Below are 23,116 nucleotides of genomic sequence, written 5' to 3'. Positions count from 1 at the left end.
TGAGTCATATTTCTCAAACTTTGTATTGGAATATACAGTTCAAACCATGACTAGTAACAATGCATGCACCATAAGCCAATCTGAACCATCCTCACTCCAAGATAAATTGAAAGAAGAGAGTACAAACCATAGGTGAGCGATTTATTCAAAATAACTGCCACCTGTCCTCTACCTGAACAGATAAGCTCTCTTTAACAGCGCCCTCATGGACAAACATTCTGGAACGGTAGACTGTCCATGGCCCTCTTGTTGGCCCAAGTCAATGACACTGAAGTGAGGGATAATTGACAAATATACACATTGGTCACGTTAGTGTAGTCTGAAAGCTAACGCAAGCGCACTCTCAAACATAGCAGTGCTGAACAGAGAGGACAATATCCAGGGTACGTTTATTGTACGTGCGATGCAAAAAAAAAACTTCCAGGGCTCCTACTCAATTACCGAACATGTCATCTTTTTTTTCTCTTTTTCCAGTGAATAAAATTTGTTTATTCAGTAGTCCCCTGCTATATTTAAATTTACTTATTGTGAAGATGCTTTAAGTGATTTGTCGGAGGTATAGTGTACCCATATTGATTTCCGTCTGTCTTGAAAAAAAACCCAAGAGCATGTTACTGTCTGCATACACGGTACATGTGACCAGCTAATAATTGTTCTGTGCAAGTGTCGTCAAGTGACATGCCCGGACAGACAGTCGTACTTCAAACTGACCTGTCCTTTGCACTATTTTGTGTCTCCAGCCTGACACCTTTACCCAGGTAAGCCAGTGGTTATTCGCAGTTTGTGACATTTCGTTTGATGCCAAGTTTATTGTTTTCCGTTAATATAAGATTTCTTTTACGCATTGCAATGCTTACACCAACAAAAAATTGTGTTTTGTCTTACGGTTATGCAGGAAGATCATTTACAAGGTTCGCCAGCTGTTAGTACATGCAGTGAGGGCATTGCAAGACATGCACCAATTCATGCTATTGATCTGTGGGCCGGCACCCACAATACAATACAATATGTGATTGTCTGTTTTCATACAGCTACCAAGTTATTCAGGTTAACTTAACCTGCAGTAGAATATTACATCGCTCTGTAATCATAATATGGGGGGGGGGGGGGGTACGTACTAAAACTGATACTCAATATAAATGCAATCTTAAACCTGTCAGTTATATAGTCACCATTGAAAGTTTAAGACGAAATTGAGTCAGTCACTTTGCAGGTGATATCCTCAGTCTATATCGTCTGATTGATTTTGGAGAGTAAATTTTCACTCAATCCTCCTTTTAAAAACCTTGACATCTAGATCGCCAGCGCGTCGTGAAGGTCAAATAAGATTTCCAATTATGTCCCCGTAAACCGTGCTGTTAATGCTTAGCCATTTTGGGGCATATAATACGGCGTTACTCATTTCCGACATTATGATAACATTCCTATTTTTTACAGTCACTCGTCGACGTCTTAGCGGCCTCTTTGAGATCATTCCCTTTTCTGTGCATCTGTGCAGGGGTAGCACTATGAATTGCACACATTTTATAGGTCGCAATATAAAACAAAAACCGTATACATACAGCAGGAGTTCATGTCTCAATTAACCTTTCTTATAAATCATTGCTTTAATTTGTTGCAAAAACCCAAAAATTTCATAAATTCTCATGAAATCTCAAAATTGTTAAATTCAGGGGTTTTTCAATATTAATGAGAATTCAAACATGGTTCGCCCATGCATCTATATACTATAGATGACCGGCTGTACACGTTCACTGCACGTTTGTAACATGTTTACGTTCTGTATTGTCATTCATTGCACGTTTACCCAATAGGAAAAATGGACCCTGGGAATGTCAAATTCAGGTACTTTGGAAGTATCTAGATTTGCACGTATACGCAAAAGCTTTTACCAATATGTGTCAGCAAAACCCTCTAATGTCCTAAATGTATAGGATACGTCATGTAGGCGATGTATTTTATCTTCACTGTTCAGGTCTCAATGTCACAGATGAATTCAGGAAAATCGATAGACCTGTGTTATTTACTCGCATATGCTCATGAAAATTATTGTTTTAGTTTGGTCTCTGTCTGTCTGTCTGTCTGTCTGTCTGTCTGTCTGTCTGTCTGTCTGTCTGTCTGTCTGTCTGTCTGTCTGTCTGTCTGTCTGTCTGTCTGTCTGTCTGATTGACCACTGTAAAGTAAATTTAACATTCATCTCATAAACAACACAATACGTCACTAACACAAATTAATCAGTATTTTTAGATTTACTGTTATGACGACATTATTTGACGTTTCAATTCTTGTAGAATTAGAGAAATCCCTGTTTATTACATTTGTTGTACCCAACCCTCGGGTTGGTGCAATTCGCTCTTTGTGTCATAAACCACATCTCACTCCTCGATACACATAACGACATGTACAGTTTTATTCGTCGCTTATTATTTGTCTCCCTTTTGTCTCCCTTTCAAGTTATATTCACTTGATCGGCATTTCAAGCTTCGTCGCACTCAGGACATTTGGCAGATTTAGGCTTAGTAGGAGCGGTTCGCAACGAGTTCTTAATATTGTGGAATAAAAACCCTGTAATCTCCAGAGCTATTAGACACTGTAATTTATGGCACCGACTTTTTTTAAGCCAAGTACACTTTCACAATGACCTGGATTTGAATGTACATGAATATACACCTGATTCATATGGTGCATCACTTCCATTATGTATGTCATCAACACAAGACAACTGCATAACCTTTGACCTCAAGTCAATATCTACTATTTACAGATAATATTACATGCGCCCTTGAAATGCATAGCTGTCTGATCATGTATGATTTTTAAATTTTGATACAACAGTGTGACATTTTAAACAAAATATATGTAAATGGCATTGTGTTTGATAAATTATACGATTGACCATTCATCTCTTTAAACTTTTATAGTTTGTTGATCGGAATATCATATGTTGTGATTTTGAAAACTAACAGCGATTGGCAATAGTTGAATAACGGTTAGATTTAATAGTGAGAGATTTGACAAACAATGCTATTATAAACTATGTCTCATGACCGTAATACCGAATTGCGATCTGTTACGCTAGCTGAGCTATAGCACTGACAAGTACAAGTAAGTTTCAGACTGTATGCAAATCATATGCACATGGACCATATCGTCAGAGAAATGGAATCACACCCCATGGATGTCAATCAAATCACTGGCAACGGAGGACAACTTCCATACTACACATTTTATCTGTCTGTCTGTCTGTCTGTCTGTCTGTCTGTCTGTCTGTCTGTCTGTCTGTCTGTCTGTCTGTCTGTCTGTCTGTCAGTTTGTTTGTTTGTTTGTTTGTTTGTTTGTTTGTTTATAAAGTATATCTGGGTCAAGTGGTTGAGTTCGTCAACATTATTATTTCCTTGATGGCCATAGCATAATACATAAGTTAAGTTTAAGGTCTTGGAAAACCCTCCGATGAGCATACTAAGCTCCGTGGCTGTAGTAATTGTATCTTAAATGTAATTCTATGGGGACAACTAATACAAGCAATGCTGTGTGCTGATTTCAACTTGAATTTTATGTATATATATATATATATATATATATATATATATATATATATATATATATATATATATATATATATATATATATATATATATATATATATATATATATATATATATATATATATACATAAAAATGAAAGAAGACGAGTCTGATATTATATTATGGTGTAAATCCATAATGTAATATCAGACTCGTCTTCTTTCATTTTTATGTATGATAGCTCTCCAAGGTGATTGAGCACTATACTTGGCGAAGGAAGAATGAAACTCTATGTGTGTATGTATGTGTGTGTGTGTGTGTGTGTGTTTGTTTGTTGGTGTGTTTGTGTGTGTGTGTGAGTGTGTGTGTGTGTGTGTGAGTGTGTGTGTGTGTGTGTGTGTGTGTGTGTGAGTGTGTGTGTGTGTGAGTGTGTGTGTGTTATTCATTTCATGTGCCTATTTAAGCTTATGTCACCATCTGCATGACTTCCATTTCCATAACTATCATGACATAAATGATGTCACATCCATTTTAGTTTCTAAATGAAAACAATGATTGTAACTAGCCACAGCCAATCCTTGGTCACCCTTGCCAAATTACTAGCCTGCATGTTGAGACGTTTAAAATAAATGGAGGTAATATTGATAAGTCGCCATTGATTAATGAATCTGTTTACTAGTAACAAAACGCTTTGTTTGGAATTCCATTACTGTAACAGTATTATTCCAAGTTTTGCTTAATATAGGATGTTTCTTCTTTTAGAGATTTCTTCTCACTGAAAAGTTGCTTTTATATTTTATATTTCTGACGATTTGTGTCTCTTGTTCAAAAATCCTTTGTTTTGTTCCGTCTTTCCATACAGCTTTTATTACGAAATGTCTACCCGTAGACCACCGCGGCTTTTTATTGTCAGTCTGTGAGGAATATATTCATTTCGTTTGTTGACGTGTTAGATAGTGGCGACGTTATAAATACTGGTGATTCCCACACACAGAGCTACTGAACACATCCTCGCATTATAGACCAGGTAGGTGTTTTGTAACTTGAACGCCAAAGCTTGCATGAAAAAGAAGAAACGTTCATACTTTATTTTATTCTGTTCATTGCTCTTAAAAAAACAATGTTTAAGACCATGACCTTGTAGGCCGGGTTTGCGTACATTTCCGGAGTCAAAACCCATAAAATTATGTAACATCGTCCTCCACACGCAAACGATTAGAAATTATTTATCATTTATGGTGACCGTACTTTACCAATTACAAATCACATTATATTCAAGTAAAAGCAAAAAAGTTCTACTATAAAACTGACCAGAACTCCTTCTCAACCCACTTTGGTCTGCTTTACAAAATTTTACAATTTTGTCAGTCATTCTGGTAAGATATGTAATTGCGCAAAAACGATTGTCAGTGAACTTTATAGTCACATTTTTAAAAAAATCAAATTTAATACCTAAAAAGGGGAACAGATTCTTTCAAAAATTGTCATGGAATTTTTTGGAAATACAAAATTTCGAATTAAGTTAAAATGCCAAAGTGCGTTTGCCAAAATGCTTGAACAGAATCATTGGTTTCATTTTGAACTTATCATACGATATAATATTTTATAGCATGTCTGCGGAATGCCCTTCAGTTCACAGGATTCTTATCATGTGCGTATGCATTGCGAGATACGAATGGGCAGATTCGACAGCAAGAGAGTTGGTGTTATAAAGGTTCATTTTAATTATTATTTTGAGTTTTCACGGCCCTGGATGTGTCGTCACATCGTTGATCACTGCGCATGTGCAGTTGTCATAGCGGCTGTCATAGCGACCATCGTGAATGTGTGCAATACGCATCTACTTGCACCGGCGATAGGGGCGGATAAAAAGGTTTTGCATTAGGTCGACGAATCGTGTGGGAAAATAAATCGTTTCGGTAGCAAGTAAAGCAAAAGTTGGCAGCGAACCAAAAAGCTATCCCCAATTTTTTAGAACACGTAAATGTACGATTTTTACCTGGAAATTGAAATCACAACCATTATTCAAAGTTTCCTTTTAACCCCAAAATGATATAAAACTTTTTAAAAGACATGTGTCAGCTATACTCAGTGCATGCAATACTGCTGCCAGCCACTTGTTTCAAACGCTTTTATTTCAAATCTCCAAGTAGTGCATCTGTTCAGCTTACTGGTTGTCTACACTCTCCTTAGATCTCTGTTTCATGTACAACCCAGTGGCCCATTTTACTTAAAGTTTAAACACCTTGTCGTTGACGTTAGTTTTATCTGAGTCATCGTGACACCAAACGCCAAACGTTACCTTAGGCAACAACTGGTCTATATTCGGTGCCAGGTTTGCGTGTTGACAACTATTTCATGTCTGTACACCTCAAAGCTGAACTATAACAATGGTTACCATGTCAACCTAACTCAGGGGTCTTTGATATATGACATGCGCAATTAAGAGGTCTGCTTGCTCTACATAAATAGTCTACACTGTCCAGGATGGGTTGAAATTTGGCCACCACTGCCATATGCAATTGCATAATATCCAAACTAGAGAGAGAGAAAACCTGTATACTGCTTCAAATCTAACAAACCAAATTATCATATATGTATACAGATAAGAACGGAGTCGAAGGCGGGTAGGGTCACATTCAAAATGAAGAATTGCAGTACTAAGCAAGTTTACATTCATTTAAAATGTTTCCACTTATAATTCAAAGTACTTTTTTCATAAATCTCAGTAAGTTTTACTTTGTGAATGTTAACTCTAACCTATTAATGATGGCACATTAAGCTGAACTAAACAAGACTAAAGCAACATATACAACTGAACAAAACTAAACTTAGCCAGGCTAAACTAAATTGAACTAAACTTTATCAACTTTAGTTGATCAATCTCGCATGTCTGCACTTAGACAATGTCTGAAATGTTTATAAAATAAACAAATATCTTGTCAACTTTCTGCAAACAGTGCAATTTATCTAATGCTTTTAATATGAATCAGGTGATATTGGTTTACGAGAGTCCATTTTGTCGAATTGTCTTTGTATAGTAAACATCCACCACCCTTTGTGGAATCCCAACTCTGGCCTGGGGCCGGTCACGAGGTTTCGCCTACGTACCGTGCAAAATCTGGAACGCTGCCAGAGAGACCAATACAATTATAGTAGAATCATGTATTGTTGAAAAATTGGGTCTTTTCCACTCTCAAAGGACAGGATGAACTAGAAAGAATGCAGACTATGTTCCTTCAAGTACGTACGTGTTACGGCTGATGTAATAGCCGAGATGACTGAGTAATTGCTTTCTTGTTTTTTAACGTTGAAAGAGAATAGTTTGAAATGACGATGTATCTGTTACGTACAGAGGAACAACGTGTGTTCTCTGTAGACTTACTCTCTAGGTCATTAACTTCGAAGTATGGCGTATCTTTGAAGTATCTGTCTTTGAAGACACAAAAAAGGTGGATTGGATGAACACATACGTTTCTTATAATAATCGCAAGTCTATAAATTTGTTTTGTCCTATTTTTTGTCATCGCTATTAAAGATCCATATTGATAAGAATACCGTGCAACGGCGCTGTTGAAATGAAAGAGTACTCGGATATTGTTGAAATTGTCTTCCCCATTGCCACATTTCCCATCTTTACTCCATTTTCATTTCAAAAAGACAATATTGTAAGCACCGAGAAGTTAGTCTCTTTTGTTGTCTGTTACTATGGTAATGGTGACGTCAGGAGACAACAAAAAATAAGACAAGGATGGATACAACTTTCAAATTACTGGATGTTCCGTACTGCCGTCACTCAGTGGTTTCCATTTTGGTCGTAACTGGTGTGTGAGGGTTGTTTATTTTGCCAATTAAAATAATTGAGCACAGAATCTGTTTTTTCATGAAAATGACATGAATTTGATATCATGCATGCTATTACTGTTTTTAAATAAATTAAATTACCAAATGCACAACATAAAAACTAATTGTTTCTACATCTCGAGAGGAGGGAGAATTTTTTTGTCTTCGACATAATTTAGTCATGTTTTGAGTTTTCTTTTTCATTATTTGTTCTGTTTGCGAGGTTTGACCAACAAACCAATGGGAAATAGAAATGATCTTTGAATGATGCTTTTTAAAAGTCTAAACACCGTGAAAAGAAACGTCGAAAAGTTAAGTTTTGAAAATAGTATAATTCATAAATATTCATGAATTCGGACAGACCGCGTCGTACATTGGAGACGAAACATGAAATACATCATGTTGGTTAGAATATTATATCGTATATTTGTTTATGTATATATTTACCGATAATCGATAATCCATAATGTTGGTTAGAATAATATATCGTATTATGTTTTTTTTGTATATATTTACCGATAATCCAAAACGATATTGCCACTTCTGAAGGCAATCATCAGCTGCGTAGCTCGTGCATAAAATGCACCTCCCTTTACCGAGTGAAAAAGTCAAATAGTAGGGGTTATAGTTTTATCAATCTACACGCTACAGTTAACCTCATAGATGTGAAAGGAACTGTGGATATGTTTTCCACTGGTAGCGCTGTTGTTTCGGCCGGATCCGTAACGACGATAACTGGCAATTACTTTGAAGGTATGACATTAATATTGTCTGTATCCACTCAAAGAGTAAACTTTGTTTGTAAAAGAATGAAAACAAGCTTTCTCAGTTTTCGGTCCGTTTGTCTCTTTCGTCTTTTATCACCTCCACCTTCCCTTCTATTACCCTTGACATTAATGCATGCATTCATTGCTCCTTACAAGTCTTTTGAACGGTATCAATTATAAATAACTATTCCTGGAATAATGAGTATTGTCACCGCACAATGTGCATGGATGTGTATCTTTTATACCCTATCAGTGAAACAGGCTTGCAATGTGCAGCAGGCAATCTTACCCTGTTTATGAAATGGTCAGTCTTGTGCAAGTTAGAATACACATAACGATCTAAGGGGCGAAATCAAATTTGAAGGGCACGAGTTTTGAACAGGGGTTTGGAATAAGTAAACGGTGATAGAGGCTTCCATAACCTCAGCACCACTTCCACACTTTCACTGTCCTTAATTCACTTGCCCACACCTTCTATCTAGCTTTTAACTTTATCATATCTTACTGTACTGTGTACTTTGTTTATCAAATTACTCGCCTTGTCGTTCTGCTTCAGCCAGGATTCCAACCCGGATCTTGTAGTCGTTCTTGTCTTGTATTGTAGGTTAAACATGTGATTTAATTTTAGTTAGTTATCTCTCTATGTTCAAGACACAATAGTTAGCTACAATAGATGAAAAACACTTACTTAATATGTTAACTATCATACTTAAGTATTTTGCCACAAAAAGTTCTTCACCTTTGCTAATGATACGTCAAAGTTAAGATTGTCTTATGGACTGGGGTAAAACAAATTGTGTGGTTCCGATTACATTCAATTTTAAAATAGGTGGGGTAGGTAGAATTTTTTTTAAATTCATATTTGAGTGTCTAGTTCAGGTAGTTATGTTTTTCTGTTGTTTTCATATGGTCTCTGTGTTATTGGCTTCTTCTCATCAGATGTACAACCATTACAGATTGGAAGAACAGTTTTATATTGTCTTCTTCAGTTGATGTCAGTTTCCGCATCCACTATTTCTTGCGAGACTTCACAATTTTCGCGATTTTCTTATTTTTTTCTTGAATATTTAAACAAAAAAAAAACATTTAGGGTCGGCGTGAAAAACTAGGTGGGGTCGGGTAACAGGAACCAAACGACTTTTATTTTATTTGGCCTTAACGGTTCCATATTGAAATACAGTTGTACTTCGTTCTTCATGTATTGTAGACATTGCCATTTAGGTATTAGATATGTGATTTAATTATAGTTTGTTATCTCTATGCTTTAGGCGCAATAGTCATACTTTATCAAATTCGTCCATCCCGACATGCATTGGGGGATGGGGGATGTTGCATCTCACAGAAATTGTATCACCTTTTAAGGAACTTGAACCAGGACTTAGATATGTTAGTAAATTAGATGTACCATGAAGAGCAGATATCAAAGTGACACTAAATCAATGGTGACTCGCGAATCTTTTTCGCTTCCAAATCTAAATTCCTTCTGTAGAGGAATTTTACTTTTTTGAATATTTAGTGATACAATTTGTTTGCAATATATGTCACGGGATAGTGACTTGTCTAACGTCAATCTCAATATGTTACTTACTGATTTGACGCATTCACTCGCACCACATTTTTACTTCCCGTTAGGGGAGGTGTGTGTGTGTGTGTCTGTGTCTGTGTCTGTCTGTCTGTCTGTCTGTCTGTCTGTCTGTCTGTCTGTCTGTCTGTCTGTCTGTCTGTCTGTCTGTCTGTCTGTCTGTGTGTGTCTGTGTCTGTGTCTGTCTGTGTGTGTGTGTGTCCGTCTGTGAACGCGATATCTAAAAAACTACTGTGTCGATTCCAATGAAACTTGCTACACATCTTCCAAATGGAAATGACAAGAACTGATTACAGTTTGATAAACATCCAATGAACATTAATTAGGCATTTGCATAATTAATCAATATAATTTGGTACATACCTTGACCATGACAAATCGCATATGTCATATAAAGTTTGTTGATTTAGCTTAAAGATTCAATGAATAATTTACATAATTAATGATTTTCGGTAATTAGGCAGTATCTTATTAAGCATACAACCTTCACATTTCATATACAGTAAATTGGCACATACGTCACACAACCATAACAAAGTACACTTATCCAATAAAGCCTAGCTGTTAGCATAGCTTTTTTTGTTTAGTTCTAATGAGTAATTTGCATAATTAATGATTTTCGGTAATTAGGCTATAATTAAAGAATGCACATTTCATAAAATTTGGTACGTCAATCATAACAATGCGCACATGTCCTATGAAGGTTGTTTCCATAGTGTTTACTTTTAATGAGAAATGTGAATAATTAATGACCTTCAGTAATTAAACTACATCTTTGGAATGCACGCTTCAAATTCAGTATAATGAGTTTTTTGATAATTAGGCAATATGTTAACTATGTAAGCTCCAAATTTCATATAGTTTCATATCATTACTTTTTCAATTAAGTGGTACATCATGTATAATAGCTCTAGTTCAGAGGTTTGCATTCCAGCAATGTGTGTAGGCCCAAAAAACTATGGGTTTGCCCTTAATGGAGGCATTCAGTTTAAATCTGGTAAAAATGTTATGTTTCAATGTTATCAATGTTAAACACGTTTATTTACGTGTTATGGAAATTAGCCTTTTCATGTACAGGGCAATTTTCCTTTACCCATGTTATGACTTGAGCAGCAAGATTGCCCATTTCATAAACTGTTCAATTTAACTCACAAAATGGGCAATTTCACAGATTTGATGTAACATATCGACCAAGCATTGCCTATATCGGCAAAGTATATTGCAATGGCTATCCCGTCTGCAAAGTTATTGGTTAGACTTTCTTGACAAGCAGTCAATCCGTTAACCCTAACTTCATGTAAATATGTACGTATGGTTGTTTGATTCCTTGTCTGTCGTTATTTCCCAAAACCTTGATTGTTTACATCGTGATTTTGATGTATTGGCTAGGCAGTCTGGGAGTAGTTCCTTCTCTACGATACTCAGTAAATGTCAACTTCCCTAAGCTTGTTCGGCTTAGCTCGTTATTACCATACAAACATACAGTAATATCATAGTGGTTTTAAATGTCAGGGAACGGTGACTTAAACAAGATTACACATTGGACACTGATGCCACAAGACCACAGGCAACGTTACCTACCATTCAAATATTAATAGAGTGGCGGACGTAGTACGTCATATGGCTTAAATGACAGTTGTATCTTGCTAATTGGTCCCCTTTAAAGAGCACAGCTTTATTCGTACATTTCACCTCGTGTTTATTTCGTTACTAAATGCCGCCCAAAATGGCAAAGTGTTTACGATCGCCGTGAGAGAGTTTACAAATCAGTCTCGCCACCTACGCAAAAACATGCAACACGTTGCCTAATGTTGTTGCTTTTTGCCTGCGACGTGTTTACCGTGAGTTGGTGAAATGTCACGCCAATCATCAAAGACAGCGTGTTAGATTGATAAGACCCCTCTCAGATTTGTGAAAACTAAACTCAGAAATAAAGTGAAACTAGTTTAAATTTTTCAATTGTGTTTTAGGTTTCTAAGAGCATGCCAATTGTGTGGTTATTGATCCATTGGTAGATTTACTAAATCAAAACCGTGTTGTGTGAATGTTGAGTTTGAAACGGAATTGAAAGAACTATGAGATTTGCTATGTACATACTAGTACATACACCATACTTTCTTTCATTGCCTCTAGATCATTCCCAACTATCTTTTCATCCCTCGATAATGATGATTACTGCTTACAATCTTGTCGCAATTATACAATTTGTAAGAGAGAGAGCGAGAACGAGAGCGAGAGAGAGAGAGAGAGAGAGAGAGAGAGAGAGAGAGAGAGAGAGAGAGAGAGAGAGAGAGAGAGAGAGAGAGAGAGAGAGAGAGAGAGAGAGAGAGAGAGAGAGAGATGTAGTTTTCTTGAAGGATGCTGTTTGAGCGTACGTCTTTCCAGTACCCCAGCCAGGTTAATTGATTCATTCTTCACCATAGTTATTTTGGTCCACTCATTATCGAGTCTAAACCGCGTGTCACGCATGCGATGAGTTCTGTGTTATCGATTGACGAAACCCATTGTAGTTCATCTCTTACAGCCAGTGGTTGCTGTGTGTTCTGTTTTTCCCTTTTACAATGTGAGACTTGATAGGATTGCAGCAACATCCGACAATCATACCGTTGCTTAAGTAGTGATATTTATATCAGGTGCATAGAATTAAAGCCAATTAAGATTCCAAAAATGATATGTCACAATACCAATATATCAAAATGGCGTATAAAAACCTTAGTGTGTTATGTTTACTTAAAGAAAATCGGATAATTATTTTCAATGTGTTGACGCATTGGCATTTTTGGCTGAATATAGACTGTTAGACATTATTGGAATACATTGAAAAGGGAGGCAAATATAGGTACACGTGAATTCGAAAACATAAAAACGAAGGCGAGTGTAAGATTGAAATATTTTCCTTAATTTATCCTTTTTAAGTGTTCACGAAATCAACACTGTCTATGAAATTGTTCATTTTTCATCTGCGACCGGCACTGGTCATTGAACTCTTGAGTTAGGGACATAATAGTGACTAATCTTGTGCATAAACAAACACGAGTTATTATAATATTCTCTAAACTTTGACAGGGAACAATGTAAATATATGTAGATGGACTGTGTACAATATTGTTATGTGATCAGATGTAACCTTGAGTTTTGATCATTCTGTATCCGCTTTTCGCTAGACTATGTCGGCTTTCCGCATTCATCGATCTATCTGTCATCAGTTCAATCTGATTGTTTTTATGCAATCAACTTATAGTCTGCCATACTGGTAATAGGTAATACCAAAACGGAACAAAATACACGTACGTCAGATTTCAGATTATATGAGAAGAGTGACAAGCTTTGTGACTTTATTGTTTCAAATTGTCGGTCAAATTGACCTTGCCTGTGTTTCTGATCGACTTTTGTGTATAGAAGGTATTAAATGAGTACAACGGTGAACACCCAAGGATACCAATGTTTTGTTTTGTAGCGGTGACCGTGTAGCGATGTGAAACTGAAGTCAATGATGTTGTCATCACCGATACATATTTACCAGTGTCGCACTACACAAGTACTCAAATTTACACAAATGTAGGCTCATAATATTGTACAAAACTGGTCGATCAGTCAACATATACCAAATGAATCAATCAATCAATCAATCAATCAATCAATCAATCAATCAATCAATCAATCAATCAATCAATCAATCAATCAATCAATCAATCAATCAATCGATCGATCGATCGATCAATCAATCAATCAATCAATCAATCAATCAATCAATCAATCAATCAATCAATCAATCGGTCGGTCGGTCGGTCGGTCGGTCGGTCGGTCGGTCGATCGATCGATCGATCGATCCATCCAGCCGTCCGTCCGTCCGTCCGTCCGTCCGTCCGTCCGTCCATCCATCCATCCATCCATCCATCCATCCATCCATCCATCCATCCATCGATCATTACGTACGTAGGCAGAACTGCGAAACAGAAACTGGTCACAAACGGCGAGGATGACTTCAACATTTTGTGTTACATTTTCTCAACACGAAAAGCATGATGCATACATGTAATAAAACTATTTCGGAGCTCTATAAAGCTTGTTTACTCAGTTTAAAAGGTCATGTCATTGGCACCATTTCATCAAAGGAACCATGGATTTATACAAATGATATGCTAATTTGCTTTGTTCATCCGTTCATATGAAAGAGCAATAATGTTTAAATGAAGATGAATCTTCAAGTATATCCCTAAACTGGAGATAATTTAAGAGGTCAAAGAGCGGGCAAGGCCACATTCTTCTTTTCAAGGGTTACCCTTAGGGGGATCACGTGATTTGCGTTATTTGTGGTGATTGTTTATAACAATTCATGATACACAATTGTATAAGTGGTACAACCAATATGTGTATATATATATAAAGTAGTTTTTAACAGCAGATGTATTGAAACCGGACATGATAACCTTATTACTAATTTAATGTTGAAGTTCGATTACTAAATACAACGGCTACTATGTACGTAACAATGATCCGTGCAAATCACTTGTAAGCTGAGAATCCATAGATGTCCTAAGTATAAAAAAACGTAATTAGCTATTTTAGAACATTCATAAAACATCATTCCCTGAAATCGCATAGGTAATATACTGACTGTAAGATGTTTTATGAATGTTCTAAAACATTAATTACGCAATTATTGTGTACTTCGACATTTATGGATTGACTCTCAGCTTACAAGGAACATCGTCGTAAAGCCATGGGCCTCTTTACGGCACTATCCAAGAATTACATTTTGGTTACGTCAGCGGAAATAAAAATATGCCCTTTCTTGCGAGAATGGCGACTTAGGGAGCCTGCAGTCATTACGAGGGGAGAGGGCAGAGAGAAAACACGCCCAGGCTGTTGCGTAAAATGTGACCCTCCCCAATTCCGTCATGCTCTTCCCCAATTTTCTTTCTCTAAAATAAGCCCCTCCCCTACTCCCCTAAGCTTGTTAAAATAATTCAAAAATATGGTTTAAATGCTGTCAGACATGAAAAAGGACATTAGTCCCAGAATCAATGGTTTAAAGGAATTAATCCCACCGCTGCCACCACATTGTAAGTGTTAAAGGCATTGGTTATTTCCCCAATTACTACCAGCACGTATTTCATGTGAAGACACTGCTCACTATATGGTACATGGTTGTCAGCAACGATTTGATGATATGGTCTGATATTATGATGCCTAACCCTAAAACTAAGCCATAATTTAAGGCAACATTAGGCTGTTCATTACCATGGTTACAAGTAAAAGTGAAACATGTTTTGAGCATCTCGTATCCATAGCTAATAACAATTCAAAGTACAGTGTCAACAGTCAAAATAATATTTAATGTTTGAGGGATCACTAAGTGTGCACCTACCGGCTATAATGCATGGACGAGTTTGCATACAACTATATATAGATGCCAACAAAAATAATTCTAAGTTAGACAATAGAGTTAATCAAAATAAAATGTAACCTCCCTTATATCCCATTTCCTAAAATATGGCCCTTCCCCGAGAATAGATTTGTAAAAAGCTACCCCCATTCCCCCATTCCCATGGCTCCCTTATTGCAGTTTGTGGTACTACACGAGTACAACTACTACGTCACATTAGCAGGATTTCTATTCTGTGCCAAAATAAATTTGGAAAACCGTTAGATTAGAAAAGGAGAAGGAATTTGACGTCATATGGTTTAAATAAGAGATTAAAATCAAATCAAATCAAATCAAATCAAATGAAAGTAAGGAGTATCTCCCTTCCTAGTCCCCTCGTAGACGATGGCAATGAAATAAGTCGTTTGAAAAGGAAAAATTTACGTTTGACGAAAGACGGTCGAATATGGACTGTTCTAGAGTAAATTGAACAATTGATACATGTATTCAGACTACATTAAATTTCTTTTATTAATAAATTGCAATTATTTCCTCAGAACAGTTTGTTTGCTACTGTCAATGTATTTTACACGGTTAGTAAAGTATTTGCGAAAAAATAGAAGTTGTTAAATGCTGACAACACGTTGCTGATCCGTTTTAATACTCGGAATATCTCATTATGAGCAATGCAACCATACTTCATCATTTTCACTTGTTTTTCACGAGATTTAAATCCGATGTATGTTATTGGTCAAGATCGCTTTACATCACGTGTTGCCATGTCAACAGAGAGTGACTATAATGTGGTTCATTTCTAGATATCACTATATTGGCACGGCTTTCTGGAACAGTTTGTGCAGTGTTTGTGTAGAGAGATTATAATGTGGTTCATTTCTAGATATCACTATATTGGCACGGCTTTCTGGAACAGTTTGTGCAGTGTTTGTGTAGAGAGATTTTTTAATTGTGCTTTTCTCGTGATGCGTTGAAAATAATGTCGCTTTTTCAAGGCGTTGAAATGCGAGATACTTCGACCAGAACATATGCACTACTTCAAATTGCGATCATTGCGACGTCGTCACGTCGTCACATAATCGAAAGCGCCCTCTTCGCTACGATATAAGATACTATTTTTAGTAGCGACGTTGTCAACACCGTGGGGCACCTTCAGAATACACTTTTTTTTGTGAGTGTTTAAGATGCTGTTGAGTACGAATCTAAACACTGGTACGGGTTTGTTCAACTCTGTGACGTTGAGTCAATCACTGACGTTCATAGACCGATGTGCAAAACAATCATCCATTGGCGGACAACACTAAAAATCTACTATAAATAGGTCATGACGATCATTTAAGAGCGGTGAAATTGTGTTTCCATGACAACCCGTACAAGTCTAATTAATACTTCGTGCCTGGGATGTTTAGGGCATATTGTCAACGCTCGTGGCAACGTTTAAGCAGTTGTCATAAATCCTCGATCACAATTATATTAAATATATGTTTCTCCTTCTTTTCCCCGGAACTTGTGTTTGCTATGTTCTGATTATCCCCAGTAACGTCAAAATAGCCAGCTATGGAACGCTTCATCAATATTTGAAGTCCAAACAGTTGATTGAGTTTTAACGAGTTACTGCCTCATTCAACTAATAATAGGGTGATATTAAGTTTCCTTCTTACATTTTAATATGTTTAATTCAAAAAACAAATACTAATTCAAAAACAAATATTAATGCGTTAGAATAGGTTGTTTGGAGAAACGTGTTTTTTTGTCATATTGACGAAATCAAAACGTTGCTGAATTCAATTTTTCATATATCATGTGCAAAGTCCTAGCAATTAAACAATTACACAGACATGTATATTTCGTGATTTGAATAATGGTGTTGTCATTTCAAAAATAGCGAAATGTTCAAGTTGAGTCTTGCAGCACATTACAGTCGCATTGAGTCGTGACCTACGAGGTTTTTGTATTTGCATAAGAATATGGCTGTCATCATTACACATAAGGTATGCCCTCTACCTCAGCAAGGATTTTGTATGTATTCATCAGTTCGTGCATTATGAACAACAATAAGCCGTGACAGCCAATAGGAGAGCGTGTTTCATTGTGTGCTTGTATAATAGCTTTCAGTGTTTAGCATCTATTGCTTCGCTCTTTTACAGTTGCTACATAGCGAAGGATAAACCGTGGAGTGGTCGACGTCAAACCGGGTTGGTGTACGAGGTTCAGCCAATATGATATTGACACACATTACCACTGGACGACCACTGACCGATGTGACTTCAGCGATACATTGAGATAATGTCAACTTTCACCAATTTTTAACTACGGATGTTACATTTTGTCGTCTGTTTGGATCGTCTTCACTCGAAGAATACATGTTTACTCTCGTAGCGCAATTATCTAGTTTGGACTGTGTCTTTGTAACACCTACAGACAGCGGAATCATACAACTCGAATTGACTTGAGTATACAACAATCACTATCTATCAACTCATTAATACAACATTCGGACTGTCAAGTGCTGACAATAGACAAATCGACCGAAAATGTATTGGAGGAATTTTCTGTGGTTTACAATTTTTTGTCTGTCGCAATCACAACCAACAGCAGCAGCACGGTTCAAGACATACCTTTGCCCTTTACATTGCACGTGTACGGAAAGTAAAGTCGAGTGTATCGAAAAAAACACGTTGACATCGTTTTCAGATATCGGATCTCCAGACACCACCGAATTGTAAGTATTCGCCATGTTATTTTGCATCAATATATTTGTCAGTGGAACTGTCATTTTGTATAGTGTTTTGTGTGTTTCAACAGGGAAGGCACAGATACTACACAAGGTCGTTATAGGCACTGCTTCACTGTAGCTGTTTGTGTAATAAGCAGGGTACGTACGTGGCCTATATGGAAGTGCAGATGAAAAAAACCCTGCTTAACAAGGTTGAGTTGAGTAATTACATGGCAGGACATTTAGACAGACAGTTACTGACCGAACAAGCAAACTCTTACAAAAGAATAAATAAGTTTAAAGGTGTAAGTTGTTTATAAATGAACTCGCTGTGCACAGCTAGCTACGTTAAGTGGCGCACACAGTTATGTGGTGAGTTATGGTTGCTTGTCATGGTGTTGGCAAACGTAACTGACGGTCATATCACTCCTAGGCGCAGAGTGGGGTGGAGGAGGGGTGGGGGTGGGGATGTTTAGGTGGGTGCTGGTTAATCAACAGTCAGTTGAATACCGAGGCATTAAACCAACAATTTAATATTCGTACACTACCACAACAAAACAATGAGGGGAAAGATGTCAAAAGTACAGTCTCTTCAATGTCTTGATGATGTAAAGATGCTGTCGGGTTTGATGTCAATGATCAAGGGAAGAGATGAATATCTTCGCTACAGCACTCCAATCCATCACCCACAAGTACAATTTAAGGCAATTTTGGTAAACATACGCTAAAAGTGATAGAATACTGTGTCGATTAATCGTCATATTGCACCAAAATTAGTAATGCCGTTACCTAGAATTCACAACACAAGATGACACCTTTAGCTTTCCTACTATCAACTCAGAGCAGGGCAAATGTCCACACTGCAATGTAGAAGGACAAACATAGAGAGAATAATATAAACACGTATATGCACGCAATAAAATATTACACGAAGGAGAGAGGTACCGAAAAAAGGAAATCCTGATTGAAATTACATACTTAAAAAGGGCCACAGCTTTGAAGCGCGTAACTAGGCAACCGTAACTGCTCATTTTCATCTAATTTTTCAGGATGATTTAAATGAATGAGCAGTCGGACATGTTTGAACAGACTGTAAATATGGGTGCTTTCAAGGACTCGAAAACCCGTGGTTTTATCACAGCCGGCCACGAGGGGAAAATCGACCTTATTGTATGCTTGAATCGCGGCCTTATCAGACGCTAGACGTACAACAAAACAGATACTTGAATATGAGAACATCTTTTAGTTCACTCATTGTACATTTATATAAAATATCGGTGTACGTTTCAAGGCTTCAGATTACATCGGCGATGTCGAGTTAGCGCCACGGGTTTCCGTTAGCAAGGACAGTAGCCGTATTGCGATGATTAAAATGTACTGTCGAATCACACTGCACAGATCGGTGAACTTCGTCGCAGCAGGTACACGGGACACCAACAAGAACTAATGCTGTAATTAGAGCTCGTAGCGAGAATGGTTTCAACATACCCACCAAAGCTCAAAATTACTAATAATTACCCCAGAAATCAAAACACATAGCCTAGTGTGTTCTTGATATGACATCATACGAAAACGGATGTAAAAATGAAAAAGTTCCAAATATTGAATTTAAAAATATTTCAGAAACACTAAAAAGCTTATAGAGTTGTAGACTTCGGTCTTATTTTAGGATCACACATAGCGTCATTTGAGTTGGATAACATGCGAGATGTGAATGTCTATTTATCCCGTGGAACGCTAGCTATGTATATAACACTTTTTAATGAGGTATCAGTTTTTCATGAGATGAAACTCTCCAAAGAACATTATATATTACAGTGTTATTAGATATTTGTGTAGGTTCAATTTCACCTTAAAAGAAACTGTAGACATTTATGTTTGTTTATGGATTATCTTCTTTATTTTGTTATGTTTTGATTCTAGCAATCAAGGAATTTGATTTTTCTAGCAATATCAGTTGTTATTGTACGCGGTAAATGTTATCATTGCGGAGTACACGATCACTGTCTGTTATTGCCAATATCTATTGGAGGTCACAAAATTTTGTAATGAAGAAAGAAATTCTATGTATCAATGGCGACTGTGTTTTATACTTTTAGAGAAAAAACAACGTTTGTCAACTGCTGTACTGACATTCATACACACAAAATAGACTGTTCGTTCAATTTACAAGGGTATAACCAGTGTGCATGGAATATATTAAAACTGCTATGAGATGTCCTTATAGTCGTCAGTTGAAAAACGGAGCCATCTTGATAAACATGTAAAACAGGACTCGATTCTGCCAGTGACGTCATTGCTTGACGTCATCATGTATCCATGTGCGCATTAGAGGAGTATCATCATCAACTGGTTTGCAGCAATGTGTCTTTGTATTCTCACAATATCGCATTACATTACCTTTTCGCTTATAACACTTCGCTTTACTATTCTCACTTTACATAGTCTAAAAAGAGTAGCATTTAAAAAGAAAAGAATTTCCATTTATTATCTTCCCAAAGCGGAACGCTTACTTTTCTGCTCACTTTTTCTTCCCAATATTACTTTAATTAAGATTCAGAGAGGTCAATGGCCTTAGTGTTGTCTTTCATCTCTTCTACATATAGAACGACCTTGATTGTAAGTACTTCATTTACATACAACATTTTGTGTCAGTTCAAATAGTTAGCGGTTTATGATTAGGGCTGGAGCAGCAGCGAAATATATATATAATATTAATTTAACAGAATAGGATTTTCATGAACGTTTTTAAAACGTCTTTCGGGAAACTTGTTATTTTTTAAATGACAAATTTACGATTTCAATGAAAAGAATAACTTTACGTTACTCTTATCTAAACCCACAATGAAGTGTTTTTGTTGGGTACATACATTTGGCACTGTGTCAACATGTCGGGTCTAGTGCCAAACCTGTAATCTCTTGATTTTCTTTCCTAAGGAAACGATCCCGAATCTCTAAACTTGGTACATGCTCACAATACTGATAACGAATACTTGGCGAATCATTTCATTGCACTTCTTTTTAGGATTGGTGAAAAAAGCGTTGTCAATTTGAAGGCCGTGAGCGCACTCTGCTATATAGTTACGTAATTGTTTCTATGTGTGTGTCCTTGGAGTCCCCACATATCGACTATCGTGCCTTGTTTGTCATGTCTGCCGTGTGTAAACAATGAACTCTCGATTTGTCTTGTGTCGTCCTCGTGTGTTTTTACTTGACAGCAGGATCGATATTGCAACGAAAACCCTGATATGACGAGACCTCAGTTACGGCTTTATGACCGTAGTAGGTAATATAAATAAGTTAAAACATTGTCATTTCCGTCAGTTTGACAACAACGTTGGCGTATGGTACGAAGTTTTTTTTTTCTGTGTACAATTTAAACTAAAATGCCCTTGGCGCCAAATGCACATCTTGCCCCTGCCCCCGTCTCGGCATGATCGAACTCTAATACTGAAATATATCGCATAAGGTGAAAATATGAAAATGTGAATCTATACGAACGCTGTTGTAAGTAGCTTCCGAATCTGCAAAATGTATATGTTATATCTCAGACCACTAACCAACGAAGTGGTCTGAGGTTATATGTGGTTAGATAGTACCAATTGGCCCTGGCACCAAACATTAACTTCTCAAATATCTTCGACATTTAGTATAATGTGATAAATAATAAGTAACCAGGGAAATTGCCCCATGATTAAGTACAATAACACGATGTCGTGTTGATTTTTTTCATTCCATACCAACAACCAGGCCACTAGACAGATCATCCTGGAATATCACATATTTTATCACACTAAGTGTGTTCTCTGAGCCTCTCCGTGCCGTACAATTATTTCTGGACTATTGCGTTTTGTGCAATAGAAATTCATAAATGGGTGTGGTGGGTTTTTTTCCAAATCGGGGACCTACAAAGGATTTATTTTTTTAACGTATGTTTACACAGGCAAAACTAAATCTACGTGCTTTGGAATTGGATTATCTATATATCCCTTGAGATTTGAAGAGCAGCAAAATTTGTACATCATTCCCCAATAGAATTATTTTCAATCACATTGTTTCCGGTGTGTTTCTAAACGATTTTGAAGGCGTTCACGATTTTCATCGTTTTCCCCTTTCATTTTAAGGGGGGAACTAGTATACCCTCCCTACTTTGTTCACTGCCCCACGCTTTATCAGATTCTGGACGCGACAATAATGGCGACAACTTCAGCTTTTGTTATTTTTTCATGTGCCTCCAGAAGCCCTAAAACATCACCTATTAAAGCGGTGGTCCACACCATTCAAGTTACATGTACAATCTCCCCCTCCGCTTCTAGTGTTATGCAAGACTCTGTCTGTCCGAAGTGTGGATTAGTAAACATGAAGCCAACGGCTCTGTTGTTTGTCTTTTTTGTTACACAGAATTACACAATGCAATCGTAGGAGCAAATCAAGTCAAGTCAAAACACGAAGATGATAGCACTAGTAGCCTGACAGACTGTAATTAACATAACAATATTTTAGAAAGGGAAATGTCCTCCTTTGGTGCAACTCGTTCTGGTCCTCGGCTTATTTTGAAGTATTACTAATAACAATTAAAACATATAAAAGTGAAAGTGTTTTAATAGTAATTGGCATAGCAATGATTGTTATCCGCAGATCTATGGAAAACTTGTAACCTTTACAATACGTTTGTGTAAATGTCGTACCTTCATGGGCCGGGAAGATGATTTTACAATTTATGCAATATCCACACATCTATCATTCCTGTTTTATTATTGTTTTATTTTTTCACGATTTTTTGAAAATTGGATGCCTGATAACGGATGTCGTGAGTAGCAGCAGTCCTCACGACTGACGTACTGTCACAAGTCATTGCCCGTATGTACAATGACCCATAGGTCATTTGCGTGGGCGGGCCTCTTCATGAATGCAGAGTAACTGTGACGAGAGACCACGATTTGATTGTAGTTGGACTTGAAGTTGTTGTCATTATTGTTCAGGTACAAAATTCATCGACTCAAGAATCCGGTAAAGCTCGTGTACTAGTATGTGTTAACAAAACAATCGTAACAAGAACACTTCTTTCAGTGATCACATCAACAGCGTTTGTAAAGCAGAGTGCCAGGTATTATTAATCATTACATACTTTTAACTGTTAATAGAAGGCTTACTATAGACACAGATAAGTAACACACGTGTTACTCATCTGTGCTCTAGATGATGTTTCAAAGCCTTGTTATGTAATTTTTTCCGTACACACAAAAAATAAAGAGGAGAACAAGGCAAATAATAAAGATGTGAAGACAAATCAATAAGTA

General features: G+C 36.9%; 1 protein-coding gene across 1 annotated transcript in view; it reads left to right on the top strand.

Annotated features, from left to right (window-relative positions):
* Window positions 1-599: 599 nt before the first annotated feature.
* LOC144443408 (BDNF/NT-3 growth factors receptor-like) overlaps window positions 600-23,116 on the top strand; it is a 73,856-nt gene continuing 51,339 nt past the window's right edge. The window contains exons 1-3 of the mRNA XM_078132875.1: window positions 600-758; window positions 4,388-4,552; window positions 17,248-17,822. Coding sequence (XP_077989001.1) covers window positions 17,635-17,822 — 188 coding nt within the window. The 5' untranslated portion in view covers window positions 600-758; window positions 4,388-4,552; window positions 17,248-17,634. The remainder of the gene's footprint in view (window positions 759-4,387; window positions 4,553-17,247; window positions 17,823-23,116) is intronic.

This window comes from Glandiceps talaboti, chromosome 12 (genome assembly GCF_964340395.1).
Source record: "Glandiceps talaboti chromosome 12, keGlaTala1.1, whole genome shotgun sequence".
Classification (NCBI taxonomy): domain Eukaryota; kingdom Metazoa; phylum Hemichordata; class Enteropneusta; family Spengelidae; genus Glandiceps; species Glandiceps talaboti.
Note: the sequence above shows the minus strand (reverse complement) of the source record. Positions and strands in the feature narration are given on the sequence as shown.